Source organism: Kogia breviceps, chromosome 11 (genome assembly GCF_026419965.1).
Source record: "Kogia breviceps isolate mKogBre1 chromosome 11, mKogBre1 haplotype 1, whole genome shotgun sequence".
Taxonomy (NCBI): Eukaryota; Metazoa; Chordata; class Mammalia; order Artiodactyla; family Physeteridae; genus Kogia; species Kogia breviceps.
In genome coordinates this window covers 74,356,141-74,376,903 of record NC_081320.1, presented here as the reverse complement: position 1 = coordinate 74,376,903, position 20,763 = coordinate 74,356,141, and the positions used below count along the sequence as shown (strand labels likewise).

At 47.4% G+C, this 20,763-nt stretch overlaps 1 protein-coding gene across 4 annotated transcripts in view; it reads left to right on the top strand.

Annotated features, from left to right (window-relative positions):
* Positions 1-20,763, top strand: part of VIT (vitrin) — a 125,045-nt gene that overhangs the window by 92,572 nt on the left and 11,710 nt on the right. For all 4 annotated transcript variants that reach the window (XM_067007812.1, XM_067007810.1, XM_067007813.1 and 1 more), the window contains 3 exons: positions 921-983; positions 5,963-6,110; positions 19,905-20,008. In XM_067007812.1, the coding sequence (XP_066863913.1) occupies positions 921-983; positions 5,963-6,110; positions 19,905-20,008 (315 nt within the window). The remainder of the gene's footprint in view (positions 1-920; positions 984-5,962; positions 6,111-19,904; positions 20,009-20,763) is intronic.

Genomic DNA, 20,763 nt, shown 5'->3' with positions numbered 1-20,763 from the left:
GGAAGATGAAATCATGTGCTTTGCAGACTGGAAAAACTAACAAGCCAGGAGAAAGCGCACCACAGCCAGGAGTGAGCAGAGCCCTTAGCACCTTCCTCCACTGGGGGAGACTCTCCATGGGCGCTACCCAGCATCCCAGAAACGGGGAGACTCACTTCTGGTTGGTGCTTCAAGTTTCACTCTGCCCAAGAAACTCATTGGCCTTACCAAGCCTAAAAAGCCTCGTATTTATTGTCTTTATTTCCTTATAAGATATATTTGTGAACTTGGCTCCCAGGTAAACAGCTCTAAAGAAGACCCCTGAGGCTGAAATTCAACTCACATACACCCCCTCTCAAAGCCCTAAACCCCTTTGCATCTGTACTCTGGTCTCAGACTGCTGGAGGGGAAGGGAAGCATTATAGACCCTCTTATTTGTTTGAGTTGCTTGTATCTCATCTCTTCCCCTCCAGTCTACACCCAACGCCCATTAGACCGTCCTTGGTCTCACTCATCTTTGTTCATCAACTCAGTCACTGAATGTCGATTGAGGACCACGGGAAAGGTTCACGTGATGAGTGAGACATGTGCCCTGACCTCAAGATTTTTAGAATTTTACAGAGGGATAATTTACACTGGCAAAGTGCTTAATGCTTTCAGATAAGGAGACTATGGCTGTCTCCTAATGGGCAGTAGGGGACAAATCTCAAGTCTCCTGACTTCAAATGCCTGTAAGCACGCAGGGGAGTACTGTGTCTCTAGTAGGCTGTCGGTAAGCATTCATTCTTCTCTCTTAAGTTGGGGGTGTTATGGAGAAGAGCACACTTAGTAAGCCAAGCCCCCTGAGCTGAGTGTGAATATCCATTTTGTCCCCATCCCTGGGGTGAGGCCAGATGCTTCCTGTTCTTGTAAGTCACCAAAAGTTTTACTGCTCTTTCCAGGATTTGTTCCAAAAAAAGAATTGAGCACACAGTCTTTGGAGCCAGTATCCCAGGGAGATCCAAGTAAGTTAATTGACAACTAGAAACCCATAGTGGCTTTGACATCTGATCTGCTCTCTCTCCCCTCTCTCCACTCACTCCCACCCTAACCCACCTCTCTCCTACCCTGGATCTATTTAACTCCTCTCTTCTGTCACTTTGTTCTAAGGGGAAAGGGAAGCTTTTGAAGGATTTACACTATCTATGTGCAAGAGGGGGAGAGGATCAGATGTTTAAAACATCACTATGGCAACAGGGTGGGGTGGAGTGGGGCGACAAGGGGGATGGAAGGAAGAGACTGTTTGCCAGCGAGGACAGTGGCCCAGTGGAGATGATGGTACACAGAGCTCAGAGAGGGAAGTGTAAATGGAGAGAAATGGGCAAATTCAAGAGATAGAGAAGGAAGAATCTAGAGGGTTAGAGGTAGAAGTGCAAGAGAAGGAGCCTTTAAAGATGATTTGGACAACTAGGGCAAATGGTGCTGCCGTGAGGACCACTGGGGACGGAGCACATTGGGGCAGGAGAGTGTTTACATCTCTCATCTTCTGTAAGATATTTATCCAGGGTTAAGCAGAGAGTTAACTACCCGGATCTGACATTCTGAAAGGACAGCCCAGCCAGAAATTTCGAGTTGGAAGATGATGAGCCATGGTTCAAAGCCAAAGCTGTCAGAACAGAAAATGTGACCTAGGGAGACAGGATAGAGTAAGAAGAAACAGACGACTTAAACCTGAAGACCTTTGAGACTAACTCAGTGGAAGAGAAGCCACCTGAGGATACCAGAAAGAAGGGACCAGAGAAAAAGAGGAAAGCCAGGAGGGAGCTGTGTGTTGCAAGCCAAGGAGAGCACCTGCAAATTCTCCCAGAAAGTTGCGACAAGTCAGCCACCAACGGGCTGTGAGTCTCAACTCACCTCTGGGTGAGAATCACCTGAAGACACTTTTTTTTGACGTGGTGGTTTTTGTTTTTTTGTTTTTATTTTTGCGTGGACCATTTTTAAAGTCTTTATTGAATTTGTTGCAATACTGCTACTGTTTTATGTTTTAGTCTTTTAGCCGCAAGGCATGTGGGATCTTAGCTCCCCCACCAGGGATCAAACCCGCAACCCCTACATTGGAAAGCAAAGTCTTAACCACTGGACCACCAGGGAAGTCCCACAGTCCCACCTGAAGACATTTTTTTTTTTTTTTTTTTGCCGTACGCGGGCCTCTCACTGTTGTGGCCTCTCCCGTTGCGGAGCACAGGCTCCGGACGCACAGGCTCAGCGGCCATGGCTCACGGGCCCAGCTGCTCCGCAGCACGTGGGATCTTCCCAGACCGGGGCACGAACCCGTGTCCCCTGCATCGGCAGGCGGACTCTCAACCACTGCGCCACCAGGGAAGCCCTGAAGACATTTTGTTAAATGAAAGATACCAATTCCTGCCTCATACCTACTGAATCAGTCTCTCCCTAGATCTTGCTACTCAAAGTGAGGTCTGAGGACCAGCAGCATTGGCATCACCTGGGAGCTTGTTAGAAATGCAAAATCTCAGACTCCCCCCCCCACCCAGATCTACTGAATCAAGCAATTCCTTTGCATGCTAACCCTTGAGAAGCACCACCTAGAGTGATTCCCAGGCATCTTTATTTATTGAAGCTGCATAAGCAACTCTGATACTTATCCAGGGTTAAGAAACACTGGCCTCATATACTGGCCAACAAAAAGCATTAATCTATAAAACTGTATCACGTTGAAGAAAACCAAAGCAATTAAGAAAATTGATAGATTGATTACTGTAGACACTCTGTCTTACCTTTTCTTCCTCCTGCTGCAACCTCAGTGACCGTAATAAATTGCTCGTGCTGGACATTTCATAACCCACTACTGTCCTTTCATATTGATGTTGTCATCTTCACATCAGCATGTTTTTATCTCTGTATGAGAAAGCCACTAGGGTCTCAGTGAGCACACGCCCTGAGCGGGAGCCATTATCATTAAAACATTCTTGGGAAGGAGGAGAGCAAAGCTGATCCCAATATTAGACGTCAGGCTAATGAGTGAAGAGAACAAAGGAAACAGAGAAACACCTCATCTCCTTAAAACCTATGAAATCAACACATCCATCTTGAACACAGTTCAAGATGTAAGAAATAAGGAGAGGGACTTCCTTGGTGGCACAGTGGTTAAGAATCCGCCTCCCAATGCAGGGGACACGGGTTCGAGCCCTGGTCCGGGAAGATCCCACAGGTCGTGGAGCAACTGCAACTAAGCCCGTGTGCCTAGAGCCCGTGCTGCGCAACAAGGGAAGCCACCGCAATGAGAAGCCCACGAACCACAATGAAGAAGAGCCCGCGCTCGCCACAACTAGAGAAAGCCCACGCGCAGCAACGGAAACACAACGCAGCCAAAAATTAATTAATTTTTAAAAACAAGGAGAAAAAATGGTCTAGGAAGAACTAACATAGATGCTACAAAACATGTACTCTTCTTCATTTAAAAAGAAAATCCCCTGTGGCCCTTACTGTAATAATTTTTTTTAAAAAAGGTTTTCATTTAAAAAGGCATATTGAACTATAATCTGCTGACATCTGAAGGAAAACCTCTCTTCAGGGGTGCTTCTCAAACTTTAATGTGCATAGGAATCACCTGGGGATCTTGCTTAACTGAGATCTGATTCTATAGGTCGGGGTGGAGCCTGGGAGTCCGTCCACATTTCCAGCATAGGTGCCAGCGGGCGGCAAGCCCTAAAGAGCACCACTGCCACCTGCTGGCGGCAATGCACATCGCAAGCCCAGACCTAGGAAAGAGAGGGTTGGCCCTGTGTGGGGAACATGCCAAGCCGTAGAGCAGTTCTGCTTCTCTTTTGCTGTATCCCAGGCTTTAGTGGCATCTCGAAACTCCGCTTCTTGACTTTATTTGCTTCTTCCAATCTTCATCTCGAGGATCATGCTTGAGCATAGACAGTTTGGGGTCAGCAAAGGACAGGGGAAGCCAGCTGAACAGGAAGAGACGGCACGCCCTGACCATGCAGGCACACAGGGTCTAAAAGCTTGCGAGGTCCCTAGTGAGCCGAGGCACTGAGTCCAGATGGAGCGGAGTCAGCCAGGCCCAGAGAGGCCCCTGTCATTACCTACTTCTCCTCAGAATAAAGCACGTTCTCAGAACTTTTTCCCTTAACCTGCCAATTCTGTAGTATCACTCTTTGCTAAATATTTCTCATCAATTCTGCTTAAAACTGTGTCAACTCATGTTCATTTCTTGCTTTCATTAAAAAATATATATATACAGATATCCATCCCTGCCACAGAGCTTCTCCTTTTGGGGAATGGGAGGACCCCAGTCCCACGGAAGCAACACAATGCAGAGAATAGAAGTCGAGAGCACCCTCATGTGTGATCGTGTGGCAGCTTAGAGATCCAGGCTGGTCTGGACAGCTGCACCCTTTCCACACAGGGCAGAGCTGGCCCCCGTGTCCTCTTGGACACTCCAGTCCAGAAATTTCTAATTTTACTGTCTCTCTCCTTTTTGCCCACGCAACTCTGCTTTGAAATATTTTTGTCTCCCAAATTGCAGTTGTTAAAGAACTCATTCCTCATTTTTTGTTAATCAAGGGACTATATACCTCCCAATAAGAAACTTCTGATCAGCATTGAATAATCAATTTTATCATCCTGAGATGATATAATTTCAGTCGAGAGCAAAGAAGACACCAACTTGGACCTCCCCAGTGGCGCAGTGGTTAAGAATCCACCTGCCAGTGCAGGGAACACGGGTTTAAGCCCTGGTCGGGGAAGGTCCCACGTGCCACAGAGCAACTAAGCCCATGCGCCACAGCTACTGAGCCTGCGCTCTAGAGCTGGCGAGCCACAACTACTGAGCCCAGGAGCCTAGAGCCCGTGCTCTGTGACAAGAGAAGCCACTGCAATGAGAAGCCCATGCACCGCAACGAAAAGCAGCCCCCGCTCGCCGCAGCTAGAGAAAGCCCACACACAGCAACCGAAGACACAATGCAGCCAAAAATAAATAAATAAAAAAGACCGACTTCTAGTTGCTTATGTGGCTTTCCATCAATTCCTTTCAGCGTTTGAAAGTTTGGACCAGCTTGCAGCCCCACCATCCCCCCACCTTCATCCTAACCTTCATCTACTTGCAGAGGTCCCAAGATCCTAACCAGAGCTGTCCTAGTCTGTGTTACAACTAAAAGAAGGGGCAAAAATCTAAGGTAGCTACAAATAAGAACAGGTATCTGTCAATACAGGTGGATAAGTTCTATGGTTGCCCCACCCAGGGAAGTGAAGGATAAGTATCCATTTCTCAATCTACACTTCCTGCCCTCCCCTCAGCACTGGCCCTGCAGATTCTTCCCACCTTTATAGAGAGCCAACACACAATTCTAAAAAGTTTGGATGAGAGTAAAAGACCATAAGCTCCAGGGACTCAGTCTGGATGAATGCCCACATCTGGGGGTCTGCACTTAGGTGGTCTGAACTGGGAGTCCATTCTGAGGGCCTTCTTAGACTTGACTGGGAGGTCCCTGCTTCTGAAGTCTGTAACTGTGGCTGATACAGAGACTTCTACAACAGTCATGGAAATAAGTACCAGCCCAGTGTCCAGGACCTTGGTGCCCGGTGAAAATCAGTTATGGATATAAATAAATAAGTATACCTTGCGTCTTGCTACTTTTTTTTTTTTTTTTTTTTTTTTTTCGGTACGCGGGCCTCTCACTGTTATGGCCTCTCCCGTTGCGGAGCACAGGCTCCGGGCGCGCAGGCTCAGCGGCCATGGCTCACGGGCCCAGCCGCTCCGCGGCATGTGGGGTCTTCCCGGACCGGGGCACGAACCCGCGTCCCCTGCATCGGCAGGCGGACTCTCAACCACTGCGCCACCAGGGAAGCCCGCTACTTATTTTTTTTAACTTTCTTTTCATTGGCATCTCAGGGGGCTCTGGTGGAGGAAGAAGGTAGTGAGCAGTGAATGCAATGAGAGAGAAGCAGAATAACAGAGTCCCTTTCCATTCCTTAGGCTGCAAAGTTGACTTGTCATTTTTAATTGATGGGAGCGCAAGCATTGGCAAACGTCGATTCCGAATCCAGAAGCAGTTCCTGGCCGACGTTGCCCAAGCTCTTGACATTGGCCCTGCTGGTCCACTGATGGGTGTCGTTCAGTACGGGTAAGTGCTGCTCCGAATTCAGAAATCAAGGGATGTCCCATGCTTAATTTTGCCCCAGAAAAAAATACCGACACATCCTAGAGCATAGCAGACTCATCCTCTTCCCTGATACAAATGTAAATGAAAGAAACTGAAGCAACCCACATGCCGCTGAAGAAATCTGAGGCTTCCAGAAGGAGGGACACGTTAATCCACACTTGAAAGTAAATGGCATTTGCACTCCTGACTGGTAGAGAGAATATTTGTTTGGGAATTAAGAGAGCCGAGTTCAAGCTTTTCCTCGGCCAATAACAAGCTGGGTGGCCCTGGGCTAGGCCTTCACCTCTCTCACGGTCAGTTTCCTCAACAAGGTTGGCCCCCTTTCAACCCTATTAGAGTATTTGTTTGAGGGGCTCCTGTGCTCCACCTATAGGTGGGATGCCCAGAACACATGGTGCTCTAGGTTGAACTTCCTCCTTTCTCTGGACAATCTTAGGCCTCTGCACTGGTACTGGGAAAGCTCACCCGGCAATGCGGAGGACTGGGGTTGGGGGGGGGGGAAGGGACGGCCCCCAGCACTCACCCAGGTGACTGTCCCCAGTCTATTTTACTATGCTACGTAGGGTAGAAACTGAGGGCGCATACGAATATCCAATCTCAACTTTTCTCTCATTGGGGATAATAAGTCAATCTTGTTTCAGATGTAATAGATTTCTCGCTAAAGCAGATATACAGATATCAACTGAAAATAAATAGGCAATCAAAGGCAAAAACAAGCACTAATCTCAAATAACAGGTGGGCTTTTGATCAAGAGCCGTCAAGGGCAGGATAACTGTTTCACTTTCCACAAAGGATCTCGGGCACAACCCGCCCCTCCTTCTCCCAGATCTGCAGCTTAGCCTCGGCCTTGGACGCTAACCTAGGCCTTGGTACCTCTTGCTCAGACGCCGCAGTCTGAAAAGTAAAAAGCACACACCTGACAACATCTGGGGCTGTCTCTGGTCCCTTCAAATGTTTCCCGGGGACATCCCAGAACAGCATTTTAACTGAGGTGGTTATATCACAGACACTATTTAGTTTTGAGCTGTCCAAAGAAATAAAATGCTTTATTTTCATAAGAACCTATAATGTTTGTATTTTTTGAATTAAATTCCAGTAACATATTTTGCACTATCTCCTATTTCCGTGAAGGAAAATAGCTAAGTGGCACTTGTATATAGTCAGAGTCAAATATATGAAGATAACCAATTACTACACATGTTAATTCTCAATGTCAGATGTTCTGGAGGATTTTAACTTGAAATAGGAAAATATGTGGTTTTGGTCATTGTTTTCTTGTTTTCAAGACGTCAACCTATTTTCATTCCTGTGTTACTTTTTAAAGTTAGCAGATGAATAGCAGGCTTCTCTGGGGAGGAAATGTAAGCGTTTTAGTGCCAGATGTTCCCGGTCAGTTTTATTGGGGGGTTCAAAGCTTGGTATGTCATCTTGCATTAAAAATAGCTGCTTTAAAAGCTGTGTGTACCAAGGTTTATAGGAGAATATGAAAATAAGGTGATAAATATGTCAAGGAAAAGAAAAATGGCAGGAGCATTGTGTTGTGTGCTGATGGGAGCGTGCATTAAAGAACAAAAGTAGCAGGGAAGGAAAAAATTCAATAAAGACTCCTTCCCCTCAAAAAGCCATTTTCTCCCACGTGTTTCCAATGTCATCACCATTTACAGGGAAGCGTTTACCTCCATGCTTTCCAATGTCACTTTCTAAAAATGCCTTCCCGGGCTTCCCTGGTGGCGCAGTGGTTGAGAATCCGCCTGCCGATGCAGGAGACACGGGTTCGTGCCCTGGTCCGGGAAGATCCCACATGCCGCGGAGCAACTAAGCCCGTGAGCCATGGCCGCTGAGCCTGTGCGTCCGGAGCCTGTGCTCCGCAATGGGAGAGGCCACAACAGTGAGAGGCCCGCATACCGCAAAAAAAAAAAAGAAAAAAAAAAAAAAAAACCATAAAAATGCCTTCCCTATTCACCTTTTTTTCCATCCAGGGTCCTTATTAATTTAAAGCCCTTAAGGGAAATGTGTCTGTTTTCCTTTACTTTATGCTCATACAAACCAACCAATCATCTTCACCCTCCTTCGGCCACGGGGCGGAGTGGAAAGCACAATGGACTGGTGACAGGACGTCTTGAATTCTAGCCTTAGCTCCGCTGTGTGACCCTGAGCAAGTCACCTAACCTCTCCATGTAAGAGCTGCCATCTCTAAAGTACAGGCCGGTCCGACCAGATGATTTATTGGGGCTCTGCCAGCCCTGCTGTCCTGTAATTCAGTGACTGGCTCTGTACTCAGAAGACATCCAATCAATGAATGTTGGCTGAACGTGCTGGGTGAGCATCCTCCCCCTTCCAGCCTCAGGTTCCGATTAGGTGGGTGAACGATCAGCAATGAAATGATGGCTGCCCAGAGGTTATACCTCCGTCAGGGGACTGCGAGGAACAAAATCAGATGGAGAGAGGCATTAGGAAGGTGTGATGAGGCTGAAGGGGAAATCCACACACCCAGCTGAAATTGCTTTTATTTCAGCCACCTGGGTGGCTCCCAGCCGTGCTTTCCTCAGCAAATGGTCTTTAGTGCGAGAGAGGTCAGGGCGTGGGGTAGGAAAGGGTATGGGGGCAGAGGTCGATGCAGACATGGGGCCGGTGTTTCTGGAAAAGGGCTTTCCAGTGCTTGGCTGGCTGGGAAACTGATTCCTCTGCTGGTACTTTGGGTTCTCACCGGATTCTAGTGCCCAGTTCACAGCTACAGGGAATCAGCCCTGCTCTCTCAGAATCACAGAGCAATGGGGCCTTGGAAAGCTCCTGGTTCCACCTCCTCGTGTTACAATGAGGAAACAAGGCTCTAAAAGAAATGACCACCTTGGCAAGAACGAGCACTCAAGGTGAGACTGGGGTTGGAAAGGAGCTGGCCAAGGTCGGAGGACTCCCAAGCTCAGAATTTCTCCTGCTCTCAGGCCTCTCCCCTCTGTCACCGCCGCCCTGGGTCTACATGGGAGACTCCCCTGTCCCAGAAGATTCCTTCCCTTGGTTTTCCTTAGAGCTGAGGCAGAACTTAGACTTTTAAATTTGGAATTTAGAAGACTCATACTATTAACAGGAAACAGAAGGCAAATAAGAAATAAAAACACACGGAGGATAAAAATGACCTGATGTACAAAATGCTCGTTCTGTATCCTGCATCAGTAAGCATCCTACACAAAGATACTGTGGATGCAGGAAACAGAAAATCAACCCAGGCAGGCAGGTGAAGGGAGAGTGATGTCACAGGCCTGGCAAGTCTTGGTCATTCCCTCCCCCGCCTCCTTACCCTGCATCTCCTCGTCTCTCTCCTTGTCCACTCCGTTCTCTCCTCAGGGGACCAGCATCATCCCCTGCCAGGCTCGCGGTTTCTGCTCCTCTGTAACTTCCCCCTTGCACTGGCTGGGCCCCTAATTCTGGTCCGGACCAGGGGGAGCTCCTCAGCCCCCGTGGTGCCAGCATGCTCCCTCTCCCACATGCCCCCACCCGCACCTGCAGAGGCTCAGAGCCCAGGCCCGCGTTAACCTTTCAGCAACCGCAGCGTTCCTTCCGGTCATCACGCACCTCCAGTAAGAGACGCAGCGTATGACACAGACGCAGAGAGGTTGAGTGACTTCCCTAAGAACACACAGCTAAATGCATGACCACTGGGGAGAGGAGAGATATTAATTAATCCTTAAAATGTCAAACCAAACTGACTTCAAGATTTTGCTCCTCTGCCCAGAAAGCTCCTGATAGCGGAGGCTTTCCACCAAACTGAGGTCAGAGACACTGCTGAAGACAAAGCCAAGGCTCAAGCCCCCATCTTGCACACATGTTCTAATTTACAATTAAACAGCCAACATGCTCGTGATTGCGCTTATGGCCAACAGGAACATTAAGAGGCCAGATGAAAGCACGGCCAGAGCAAGTCGCTGTTAGGTGAAGTCTAGCAAACAGGATAAGAAAGACAAGCAGCTCACATTTTGGCCGCCACCTGGATCCACAGGGGCTGAACGGCCTCTGGACCTTCCACAGGATTTTGTTCTTATCCCTGATTTCAGTATAAATGGAACAGAATTGCACAGGTTCTTTTGAACTTTGTAATCAGCCCCAGGATACCAACATTGGAAAACAGCTGTAGAATAAAGCGAAATATCCGTTTCTCTTCATTTCAGAGTGAAATCCGTTTTTCTTTGCTTATGGTTCTCTGACAGGCGCCCCACGTTTTGGCTCTGAGGTGGGCTGCATCTCCTTCCTTTTTTACTTCACAGCTCACTCAACTCAGCCCTGACTGAGCACCCTCAGCTGAGCCTCTGCCTTCCTGCCCCCCCCAAAGCAGGAAGGATGCCCAGAGGCTCCCGTGGACCAGCTGAGCCACTGAGTGTGGGGCAACTAGAGGAGGGAGAAGAAACGAGGTGTCGGGTCTGGTGTGAGGAGCAGAAGAGTGGCCACAAAGCTGCCCACGTCTGGAACCCCTGGATGTGTCACCTCACAGAGCAGGAGGGGCTTTGTGGCTGTGGTTCAAGTCAAGGACCCTGAGATGGGGAGATTGCCCTGGATTACCCAGGGTCCCAGTCTACTCAGCTGAGTCCTTAAAAGCAGAGACTCTTTCCCAGCTATTATCAGCTGGAGGGAGATGTGAGTACGGAAGATTAGTCAGAAAGATGCGACAGCTTTCTCTGAAGCTGGAGGAAAGGGGCCCTGACCGAGAAATGCAGGCTGAAAAAGGCCAGGCGATGACTCTCTCGAGAGCCTTCAGAAAGGAGCAGAGCCCTGCCAGGAAGACCCAATTCGGCCTTCTGACCTTCAGAGCCGTAAACTGATTAGTGGGCTGTTGCAGCCCCTAAGTTTACAACTAAGATAGGCAACTAATACACCTGGCAAGGAGGACCATTCTGTCACATTTCCTTGAGCCTGCAGCAAAGGAAGGAATGGGAGGGGCTGGGGCGTGAGCCCCGGGCTGGAGGGGGCCTGGAGCTGCAGGTCTCAGCACCTCAGGACTTCAGAGCAGGAAGGGAGTGCCCAGCCCCGACTTCACACTGTGATCACCAGGGGAGCTTTTAGACATGCTGATGCCTGGGCCCCATCCCAGCCCTATTTAAACCAGAATCCTGCAAATACCCAGAAGCTGGTCCTTTCATCTCTAATTCCAATCTGTAGCCAAGGTGAGAATCACCAACTCCCCGAGAGGGCGAGGGACAGCTCGGCTTCCCGGGTGAGAGGGCAGCACCCGGCCGGGCCCAGGTCTCTCCAACTCCTGGCCCGTCCTCCCCTCATGCCCTCAGCCTACACTGCCTTTACAGGAACTAACAGGATCCCGAACAGCCGTCCGACTGCCTGAGAGGGCTCTCCAGGGCCTAATGGCACTTGCAAAGACCCCCCTGCCACTTCTCTCTCAAGGCAGGTGAACCCTTGAGCCACAGGCCTCGGGGACACAGTCTCAAGGCTGAATGAGCTGGGAATACAGTTCACACAAGAATCTTAATGCTTTTCCTGTTCCCCACCACGTGGTTCTCCCAGAGGGACAAAGGAAACGAGGACCCTGCCCTCGACTTGCACCACTTCTACTCAATGGTTTCCCCTTGACCCCCCCATCGCACATCGCTGGGGCTTATCCCAGGGCCCCCCACCCATGCTGAGATCATTCTCCCTAGACCCCTGGACCATTCCGCTAGAGAAGCAGGTGGCCACTCCCATGCACATTAGAACCACTTGGGGAGCATCTGAAAACCCCAATGCCCAGACCCAACCTCAGATCGATTAAATCAGAATTTCCGAGTGTGGGACCCAAGCGTCATTCATTTTTAAAACTCCCCAGGTGATTCCGTTGCACAACCAGAATGTGAAGGCACAAATATTCCCACGGGGCTGTGCTCTCATCTGGTGAACGCTGTGTCCCGGGCCCCTCCTGTCTCCCGGCCAGGTTGCCACCCTAGGGCTACGGGAGCTCCATCCTCCTCCCTCCTCTCAGCCTTTCTTATGCCTGCTCCAGACTTCTTATTTATTCTTCTCCCTTCCCCTTTTCACTGGCAGCCCCACTGCTGATTTTCTTGATTCTTACAGCATCCTCTAAGACATTGCCACTCAAAATGTGATCCACAGCCTCAACTGGGAGGCTGTTAGAAAGACAGAACCTCGGACCTCACACCTAACCTGCAGAGTTAGAATCTACATTTTAGGGACTTCACACGTGGCGCAGTGGTTAAGAATCTGCCTGCCAGTGCAGGGGACACAGGTTCGATCCCTGGTCTGGGAAGATCCCACATGCTGTGGAGCAATTAAGCCCATGTGCCACAACTACTGAGCCTGAGCTCTAGAGCCTGCAAGCTACAACTACTGAACCCGCATGCTGCAACTACTGAAGCCCGTGCACCTAGAGCCCGTGCTCCACAACAAGAGAAGCCACCACAGTGAGAAGCCCGTGCACCGCAATGAAGAGTAGCCCCCGCTCGCCGCAACTAGAGAAAGCCTGTGCACAGCAAGGAAGATCCAATGCAGCCAAAAATAAATTAAAAAAAAAAAAAAGAATCTACATTTTAACAAAATCCCCAGCTGACCGGGCCAAACGGCTAAGTTTGGGAAGCACCAAATACTGTGTCTGTTGCCAAGACATTCCATGTCCCTGGACTTACCTAGCCCAGCGACGAGGTAACAGACAGCAAGGAGGACAGCCCCCTGGCTCCAGAGTATTTCTTAGATCAGCAAATTACTCATCCACATTTCCTCCAGCAGGAAGGCGCTTGCAGATTAATTTTCTATTTTTTGGTGGAGGGGTGGAATTATTGTTGCTAATTACCAAAAAAAAAAACCCCTACTCCTCTAAAAACAAAATTTGATTATAAGACTCTGTTCCACGTCTCTGATCCTAGGAAATGTGAGAAAGGCCAGTGTCCTTTCAAAAGGGGCTAGTTGTGCTAATTCCCTCAGCAGGTCGGCCTGGGCCCCGTGCTCAGTCCTTTGTAGGGAGGGGCAGAATCATTTTCACTCCGAGTGGGTAATACCCTCAAGGGACAAGTCTGCCACCTGACCTGCAGCCAGCAGCATGTCCTTAGGCAACCAGGGTCACCCTAGAACATCCTCCTGAGTTCACAGGCATGGTTCATCTCAATGACTAAGTCCATAAATCATCACACTTTAGCATTAATTAAAAGGCTAAGGATAGTCATGTTATTTTATTGTAACCTTAAGGTGATGATGCCTTGTTGTAGGAAACAGTTTCAAAAGGTTCTTGTTATAGGGAATATGGTTAGTTAATACGTCTCTACTGGCATAAAAATTCACTTGTGAGCCTCACTCCATGTGACTCAAAACGTTATGGGGGGGCTTCCCTGGTGGCGCAGTGGTTGAGAATCCGCCTGCCGATGCAGGAGACACAGGTTCGTGTCCCGGTCCGGGAAGATCCCACATGCCGCGGAGCGGCTGGGCCCGTGAGCCATGGCTGCTGAGCCTGCGCGTCCGGAGCCTGTGCTCCGCAACGGGAGAGGCCACAACAGTGAGAGGCCCGCGTATCGAAAAAAAAAAAAAAAAAAAACAAAACGTTATGGGGTAAACCAGTAGACTCTGGGACTTTAACCAAATGGGAACCTTAGGACTGAAAGGGCCTCAGAAGTCCTCTAAAATCCAGGGCTTCCCAAACTGTCCCAAGGATGAGATTCATCTGGATCCCTTATTTTTAAAAAATCCCTACCCCCAGCCCAGACCTACTGAATTGAGTTTCTGCTGGGAGGAGAGCTGGAAACCTGTGTAGTCTAACAGGGTGACTCAGGTGAGACTTGTCGTCAGGGAGGCCTGGAGACACTGATGTTCTGTCCAGTTCCCTGCCCCCAGGCCCCAGCCTTCCCAGGAATCACCTGTGCCCATCTCTAACAGGCATTCTTTCTTCTCACACACTTGCAGGACAGTCCTTTCCTATTGCATGAATTATCCCTTTCTATGCATAGTCAAATGCCGGCTCCCTACCATTTCTCTACATTAGTCTTAGCTCTTTTTCCAAACGTAGAACAATTTGATATTTTCTCCTTGAGCTGTAAATCTTTATTTTCTTCTCTTATTTTCAAAGGAAATCTTTGATATCACTGAGGGAATAAAATGTGTTTTCCTTTAATGAGATCTTCTAATTAAATTACAAATTAAAATGTTGCTTACACTAAAATATAGTGGCACATCTCTTTGAACTTTTAAAATAATCTTCATCTCTGAAAAGGACACCAGGCTAGGGATAGGGATTTTTTTTTTTTAATAAAAGGATTCTCCTTTTATTTAAAAACATCCCTACCCCTTGCCTGGTGCCTTTTAAATAAAAGGCCACCAGCCCATATATCCTAAAAAAGGACACATAACACCCGTGTGCTCTGGTACTGAGAGCTGCCACAGTCTGCATGTTAAAGACTTACCATTCATTCCTATAATTTCATTACATTACATTTTAACAAAGATTTATTGAGTGTTTACCACGGTCTAAGCACTATGCCATTTGCAGGGGATACTAATATAAAATTCATCTAAGTGGTTTGATTACATTTGCCTGTAAGTCCCTTGGTGGATGAGCTCTGCGGCTTTACTCCTAATCGTAATTTTAGCAACTGGAAAGAGTTTCAGAGGTCCTCTGATCCAACCTTTCAATTCATTAAAAATAAAGAACTGTGATAGAGATTCTGTTCTTCGGGACTTCACCAGCTAGTAAGGGAGGCGATATCTTTAAAAGAAATAACATTAAATAAAATGAAAAGCATCTATTCATTGGGAATGTGAATAGCTCATCTGTCTGCTTCTGAAGATAGATTCATCTACCGCTATGAAGTAATAGGGGAAGAGAGTGGAGTGTGGCGCTCAGAGGGTTGTGTTCAGCTCTACCCGGGATGATCTAAGAGAGGAGAGGACGCCTGAGCTTCCTCCTTCCCTCCCCATTCCTTCCTTCCTTTCTTTCCATAATTCTCTATTACCCCCTGTATGCTAAGCACTAGGGATAGGAAACACTGGGACATAGCACCTGTTCACAAGTAGGTTACAGTCAATCTTCATGATTTACAGATCCCATATCCGCAAATTCACCTACCCCCTAAAATGTACTTGTATCTGCAAAATCAATACTTATGGCACTTTCACAGTTGTTGTGTGGACATGCACAGAAAGGGTATGAAATATACAACATTCCCAGCTGAGGTTCAACAAGGCGATGCTCTGCCTTCTAGTTTCAGCTCGTTACTGTAAACGAGTGTCCTTTTCACAGTCTATTTAGCACCTCATTTTTCTGCTACTCATTGGTGATTTCACTATTTTTAATGGCCCCAAGTGTAGTGTTGAAATGCGATCTAGTGTTCTAAGCACAAGAAGGCTGTGATGTGCTTATGGAGAAACTGCAAGTGTTATAGATAAAATTCCTTCAGGAAACTTACGGTGCTGTTGGTCATGAGTGCAATAATAATGAATTGATGATTTGGTATATGCAGCAAAAAAAAGAGGAAATTTGTTGATCTGTGTGTGATCAACAGATTTGATCTGCTCCAGAAAGTGCTAAAGTACCTAATATCTATAATGCATGATGAAGCTATGGAAAAGGCTGAAGTTAGGAATTCATGAAATGATGACTGATTTTTTTTTTTTTAAGCACAGTGGATAGCACTATGAGACTGAAAGCCAAAAACTTTACAGGAGCACTAGCCAGGGTCAAGAAAATGTTAAACCCTTCTCAGCTAGTGTTTCATTATACGGAAAATTTGCATATAATTATTTGTAAGAAACTTACATATTAAATTGGGTACCTTGAAACAGAAACATACATAAAACAAGTTTATATACTGATCTATTTATGAAAATGTGACCAGACGCCCACAGGAACATAACCCCATATTCTCCCTAGGACCAATGGCTCAGAACTTGCTAATTTGATGTTTGCAGCAACTTTGTAAAACATAACTATTGGGCTTCCCTGGTGGCGCAGTGGTTGAGAGTCCGCCTGCCGATGCAGGGGACGTGGGTTCGTGCCCCGGTCCGGGAAGATCCCACATGCCGCGGAGCGGCTGGGCCCGTGAGCCATGGCCTCTGGGCCTGCGCGTCCGGAGCCTGTGCTCCGCAGTGGGAAGAGGATGCAGCGGTGAGAGGCCCGCGTACCGCAAAAAAAAAAAAAAAAAAAAAACATAACTATTGCAGATAACAAGACTTGACAGCATGTAGTATGGGAAAGAGGTGATCAATCACTCTAAGTGATCGACACTCAGACAGCCTCGTGAGCAGGGGAACACTATGGATGTGACTAGGTGACTAGCTTCCACATTTAAATACTTTTTCTGTAAACACTTTTGAAAGAAAATTTTATATTTTTGCTTTTGAAGTTATTTGTCTATGAGCAACGCTTAATTTACGATCAGCAATGATTTCTTCATAATCGTCAGACACACTCAGGAAATCTTTCAAAGTGAGAAAATCTAGCCTCAAAATCATTTTCAAATGTGAGTTAAAAATTTTCCGGTTAATGGGGCATATATAACATTATGTTGGGTAGACAATTATGTTGTTGTTTTTGTCAATATCAATTTTGCAATTTTCTATTTTATAGCTAATAATACTTTTTTTGTTTTAACTCATCCTTTTTTTTTTTTTTTTCCCAGTCCCTGAAAGTTCATAGTAGATCCAGAGGGTAGATCCAGACTTTGGGGACACTGAAGCTTATGTAGCTTGGGGACTCTTTTAAGAAAAAGAACACAAAATTACAAATACAAAATTAGGCCCCCTGGAAGAAGTATCATTAGCATCCAAGTTAATCCACCTCTAATAGGCACTTAGCACCTGTTGGATAAAACATCCTCTGCAGAGGCCACTGTGGTGCAGGAAGACCAGGTAGGAAGCTATAGCCATAGTTCAGGAAAGAGAAGATCCCAGTCCAAACTTGAGGATGGAAAGGATGAGAGAGACACAAGAAATATTTTAAGAGGTTGGTCTGACAGGAAAGCATATTGCTGGGGTGACTTGATGAGTCAGAAGAGGGACTACAGAAGGGGATGTGGGTGGTTTGAAGGAGCAGATATGGAAGATAATTGACTTCAGTTTTGGAAATATCAAAGCCAAGGAGCCTGTGGACCACACCCAGGGACCACAGATGTATGGAAGCCTTTTTATTTATTCTGAGGTTCAAGAGAGAGGACCTCCCAGTGTACACGAAACAGCTGTTGGCATATGAATGGTCGGTGAACCCCAGGTGGCTGAAGTCGATGAGATCCCCCAGGGTTGTACATAAATTAAGAAGGGATGCATGAGGGAGATAGTACTGCCGGGAACATCAGCATTTAGAGGTAGAGATGCACAGAAGAGGAAAGAAATGTATGTCTCTTTAATACTGTTAATGGAGCGCCTGCAGGTACCACATACTGTGCGAGGTGTCCTGAGCTAGAGGAAGCAGTCAGGCACAGAGGTTGTCAGCTGGAGCCTGGAGGGTGGGCACAATTGGGGCTTCCCAGATGAGGGCACCGATGAGCAAAGGCACAGGGCTAGAAAACCAAGAAATAGTGAGTAGCTCATTCTAAATAGAATATAGGTGAGAGTGAGAGAGACAACGGTATGAGCCTGCTAGGTTGGAATCAAGTTATGGATGGGCTTTGAAAGCCAAAATATGAAGTTTAACAATCGGAGTCTCGGATGATTTTGAGCCAAGTTTTACAGTCAGAGCTGAACATAAGGAAGGGTTCTCTAGCAGACAGGCATATACCCAGCATTGCAGAGGCTGACATAGAGACTCATAATAGAACCAGCAAGAAGTAAGGGGGCCTGAACTCAGAGGGTTGCACAGAAACACAGAGGAGGGGATAAAAGCAAGTGCTCCAGATAGAGGAACTTAGGAGACGTGCCTGACAGGTTCCATGGGTCCTATGACTGAGCAAGTAAAGATAGGGTCCAGGTTTTGAGCCTAGATGGCCGGGCGGGCGGCGGCGGGGGGGGGTGGGGGGTGGGGCAAGTACAGCAGTTACTGAAATTGATCTGTGAGAACAGAAACCGGAAAGCCCTGGAGCCCCAAGGGAAAGAAGACTAGCTGTGAAAGTACTAGAGTTCCTTCGCTGTGATTCCCCCTCCCTGGGCCCTGAGCAGTGGGGTGTGTTAAAGCAGCCCCGGTTCGGGTTACAGCCTTTGCATGGGGCCTGATGGTGAGGTCGAGCTCAGCCAGAATGCCCACATTTCTCTGTTCTGCACTTTGCTTTATTGGTGTTGTTCGTTTGTGTTTAATCCTAAACTAGAACTTGGTTTTCACCTGGTGGCTTTTCATCTGGTTGGATTTTTCCCCAACACCCACCCTAGTTGAGCTCGTCTTAAACTTTCCTTGTCTTCGCTGAAGGTAGTTGGTCCTCCCAGTTTCACATCACCTCTCGCTTAGAGAAGTGGACTTCTGGGCAGTTTGCTTTGGTTTTGCCTAAGAACCAGCCTGTGTCCCTCATATTCACTAATGAGATGGAGGACACCGGGGCATCCTTCCAGCCTCTTTCCGAGCTCTCCTCCGACATAGATCACCTTGTGATAGCCTGGAGGGTCGGATAATAGGGTCGGAGCAGGGGAGGGGAGGGAGGCAGAGGATGTCTCCTCTCGGGTCCTGGGGAACTGGCTTCCTGGTGACTGCACTGCCAGGTTCCCCAAAGGACTGGCTGAGAATCTGTAGGGCCCGGGAATTCCCACCTGAAACTCCCAAAACCTGCTTCTTCCTGGATCTACTCCAGGTGTTTATGGAAAGACTGCTCTTAAAGGTCTCCTTCTCCCTCTCCTTGAAGACTTAGTAATCTGCAGCCAGGACCAGCTACATAATTTGCAGTTCCACATTTTCAAAAAGTATTAAGAATTTCAAGACAGCAGCATCAGAGCATTGAAGCAAGTGCAGGCTCTTTTGGAGTTTGGGGCTCGGTGTGACCTTAGAGGTCGCACTTGCACGAAGCGCTGCCACTGGCTGAGTGTCAGCGCTTCGAGAGATGTGATTTCACTCTTCATTCCCACTTCATCCTGAGTGTGATCACACACGTCCGCCCCACGGAGCCCTCGTCCCTCCCGACTCACCTTCCACCTGGTCATGAAAGGTATTCCGCACCCCCCGCTCAGCTGCTCCCAAGCCTGTTAACCGAGGAGACTCTGCTCTAGAGAAGGGTTCTCATTCTGTGTCTCCACTTAATTCACTCCAACTCCTCTCCAGCTAACCTTTTTCAGCCTTCAGTAAAATAGATGTTGACCTTCCGGGTAAGATTTGAATATTCTCACCCAGTCACAGGAGCCACAGAGTGAGAAAGATGAAGGGATGTCTTGTCCTTGACACGACTGTTAAGATGCAGTTCCAGTGCTGGGGTAACCCGGGGGTGGCTATCAGCTGAGACTCTCTTTCTGGAAAGGAGGATCTGGGGCAGCCTGGGGACATCCTGACATTTGCAAAATCCCACTTGACAAGAGTCCTGCTCTTTAACAACATAAACGTTATGATCTTTATTTTTATCTAGATGAGGAAACTGAGGCCCAGAGAAGTTAGATGACTTCTCAAGGTCACACAGCTGGGAAACAGCATAGTCAAAACGAGAACCCACACCTCCGGAGCCCTGAAACAGCCTAATTTTCTCTACACACCCTGCGGAGGACCCAGTCCTCCCATTACTTCTGTCCACAGTGGGGCATTTTATAAACACCAGCTTAAGGCTTTGAAGCAGCTTCCATTCTGTTCATATCTAAAACAATCAGCTCTGATTTCTGCTTTCCTCAAAGTGTAATAACTTTCCAGCTAATTTTTATTGCTTGTTCTGAATCTTCAGAGACAATCCTGTTACCCAGTTTAATCTCAAGACTCACATGAATTCCCGGGATCTGAAGACAGCCATAGAGAAAATGACCCAGAGAGGAGGGCTTTCAAATGTAGGTATGTGATCTGGATGCTGATCTTCTTGCTACCATGGTTCTCTTTCTGTGTGGTCGTCTGCTAACATGCTAGATAGAAAAAGGAAAAGATCAAAATAATCCATCAAGAAATGACTCACATAATATCTGTATCTTTCCTCAAGTATTATCATGGATTCAGGGGGCAAAAATCATTACCACACACATGCTGGAGAGTTCTAGCACACCTGGTTCCTCAATATGGCAGCTTTCTTCAGGACAAGTAGAACTGCAGTCATGACTATCCTGACTGTTCTCCGAGGCATCAACTATTTTTCATTGTATTTTGTAAAAACTTTTTTCTTTTTATAAAAAGAAGTAAAATTTGTAATCGGTTCCATTCAGGAAGCTCCACAGTGCCCCTTGGGAGTCTTTTTCTAATCAGCTCCTGTTATAGAAATAACTGTGCAAAAAGAGACATGGTCTTTGTTTCAGGCTGAGTCTCTGTCTGATCCTTGGTGGTGGTGAGGGGGTGGAGTGGCCGTGGGGTACCAGAATTCCAAGGTCAAGATCTAGTCCCTCAATGGGGCAGATCCAGAAACTCCATTTTATCAGTTCCCCAGAGGTGACCAGGCATTAGAAAACAGTTCCACACGAACCAAGCTCAAAGGCCACCAATTGTTTAAAAAATAAAAACTTTAAAACTTCAGAAGACATTCTGTTTCTTTGATGGGATTCATAAAATCAGCATACCTTCTTTCAGTGGGTAACATGTTCTATCTCTGCCCTGTATCGATC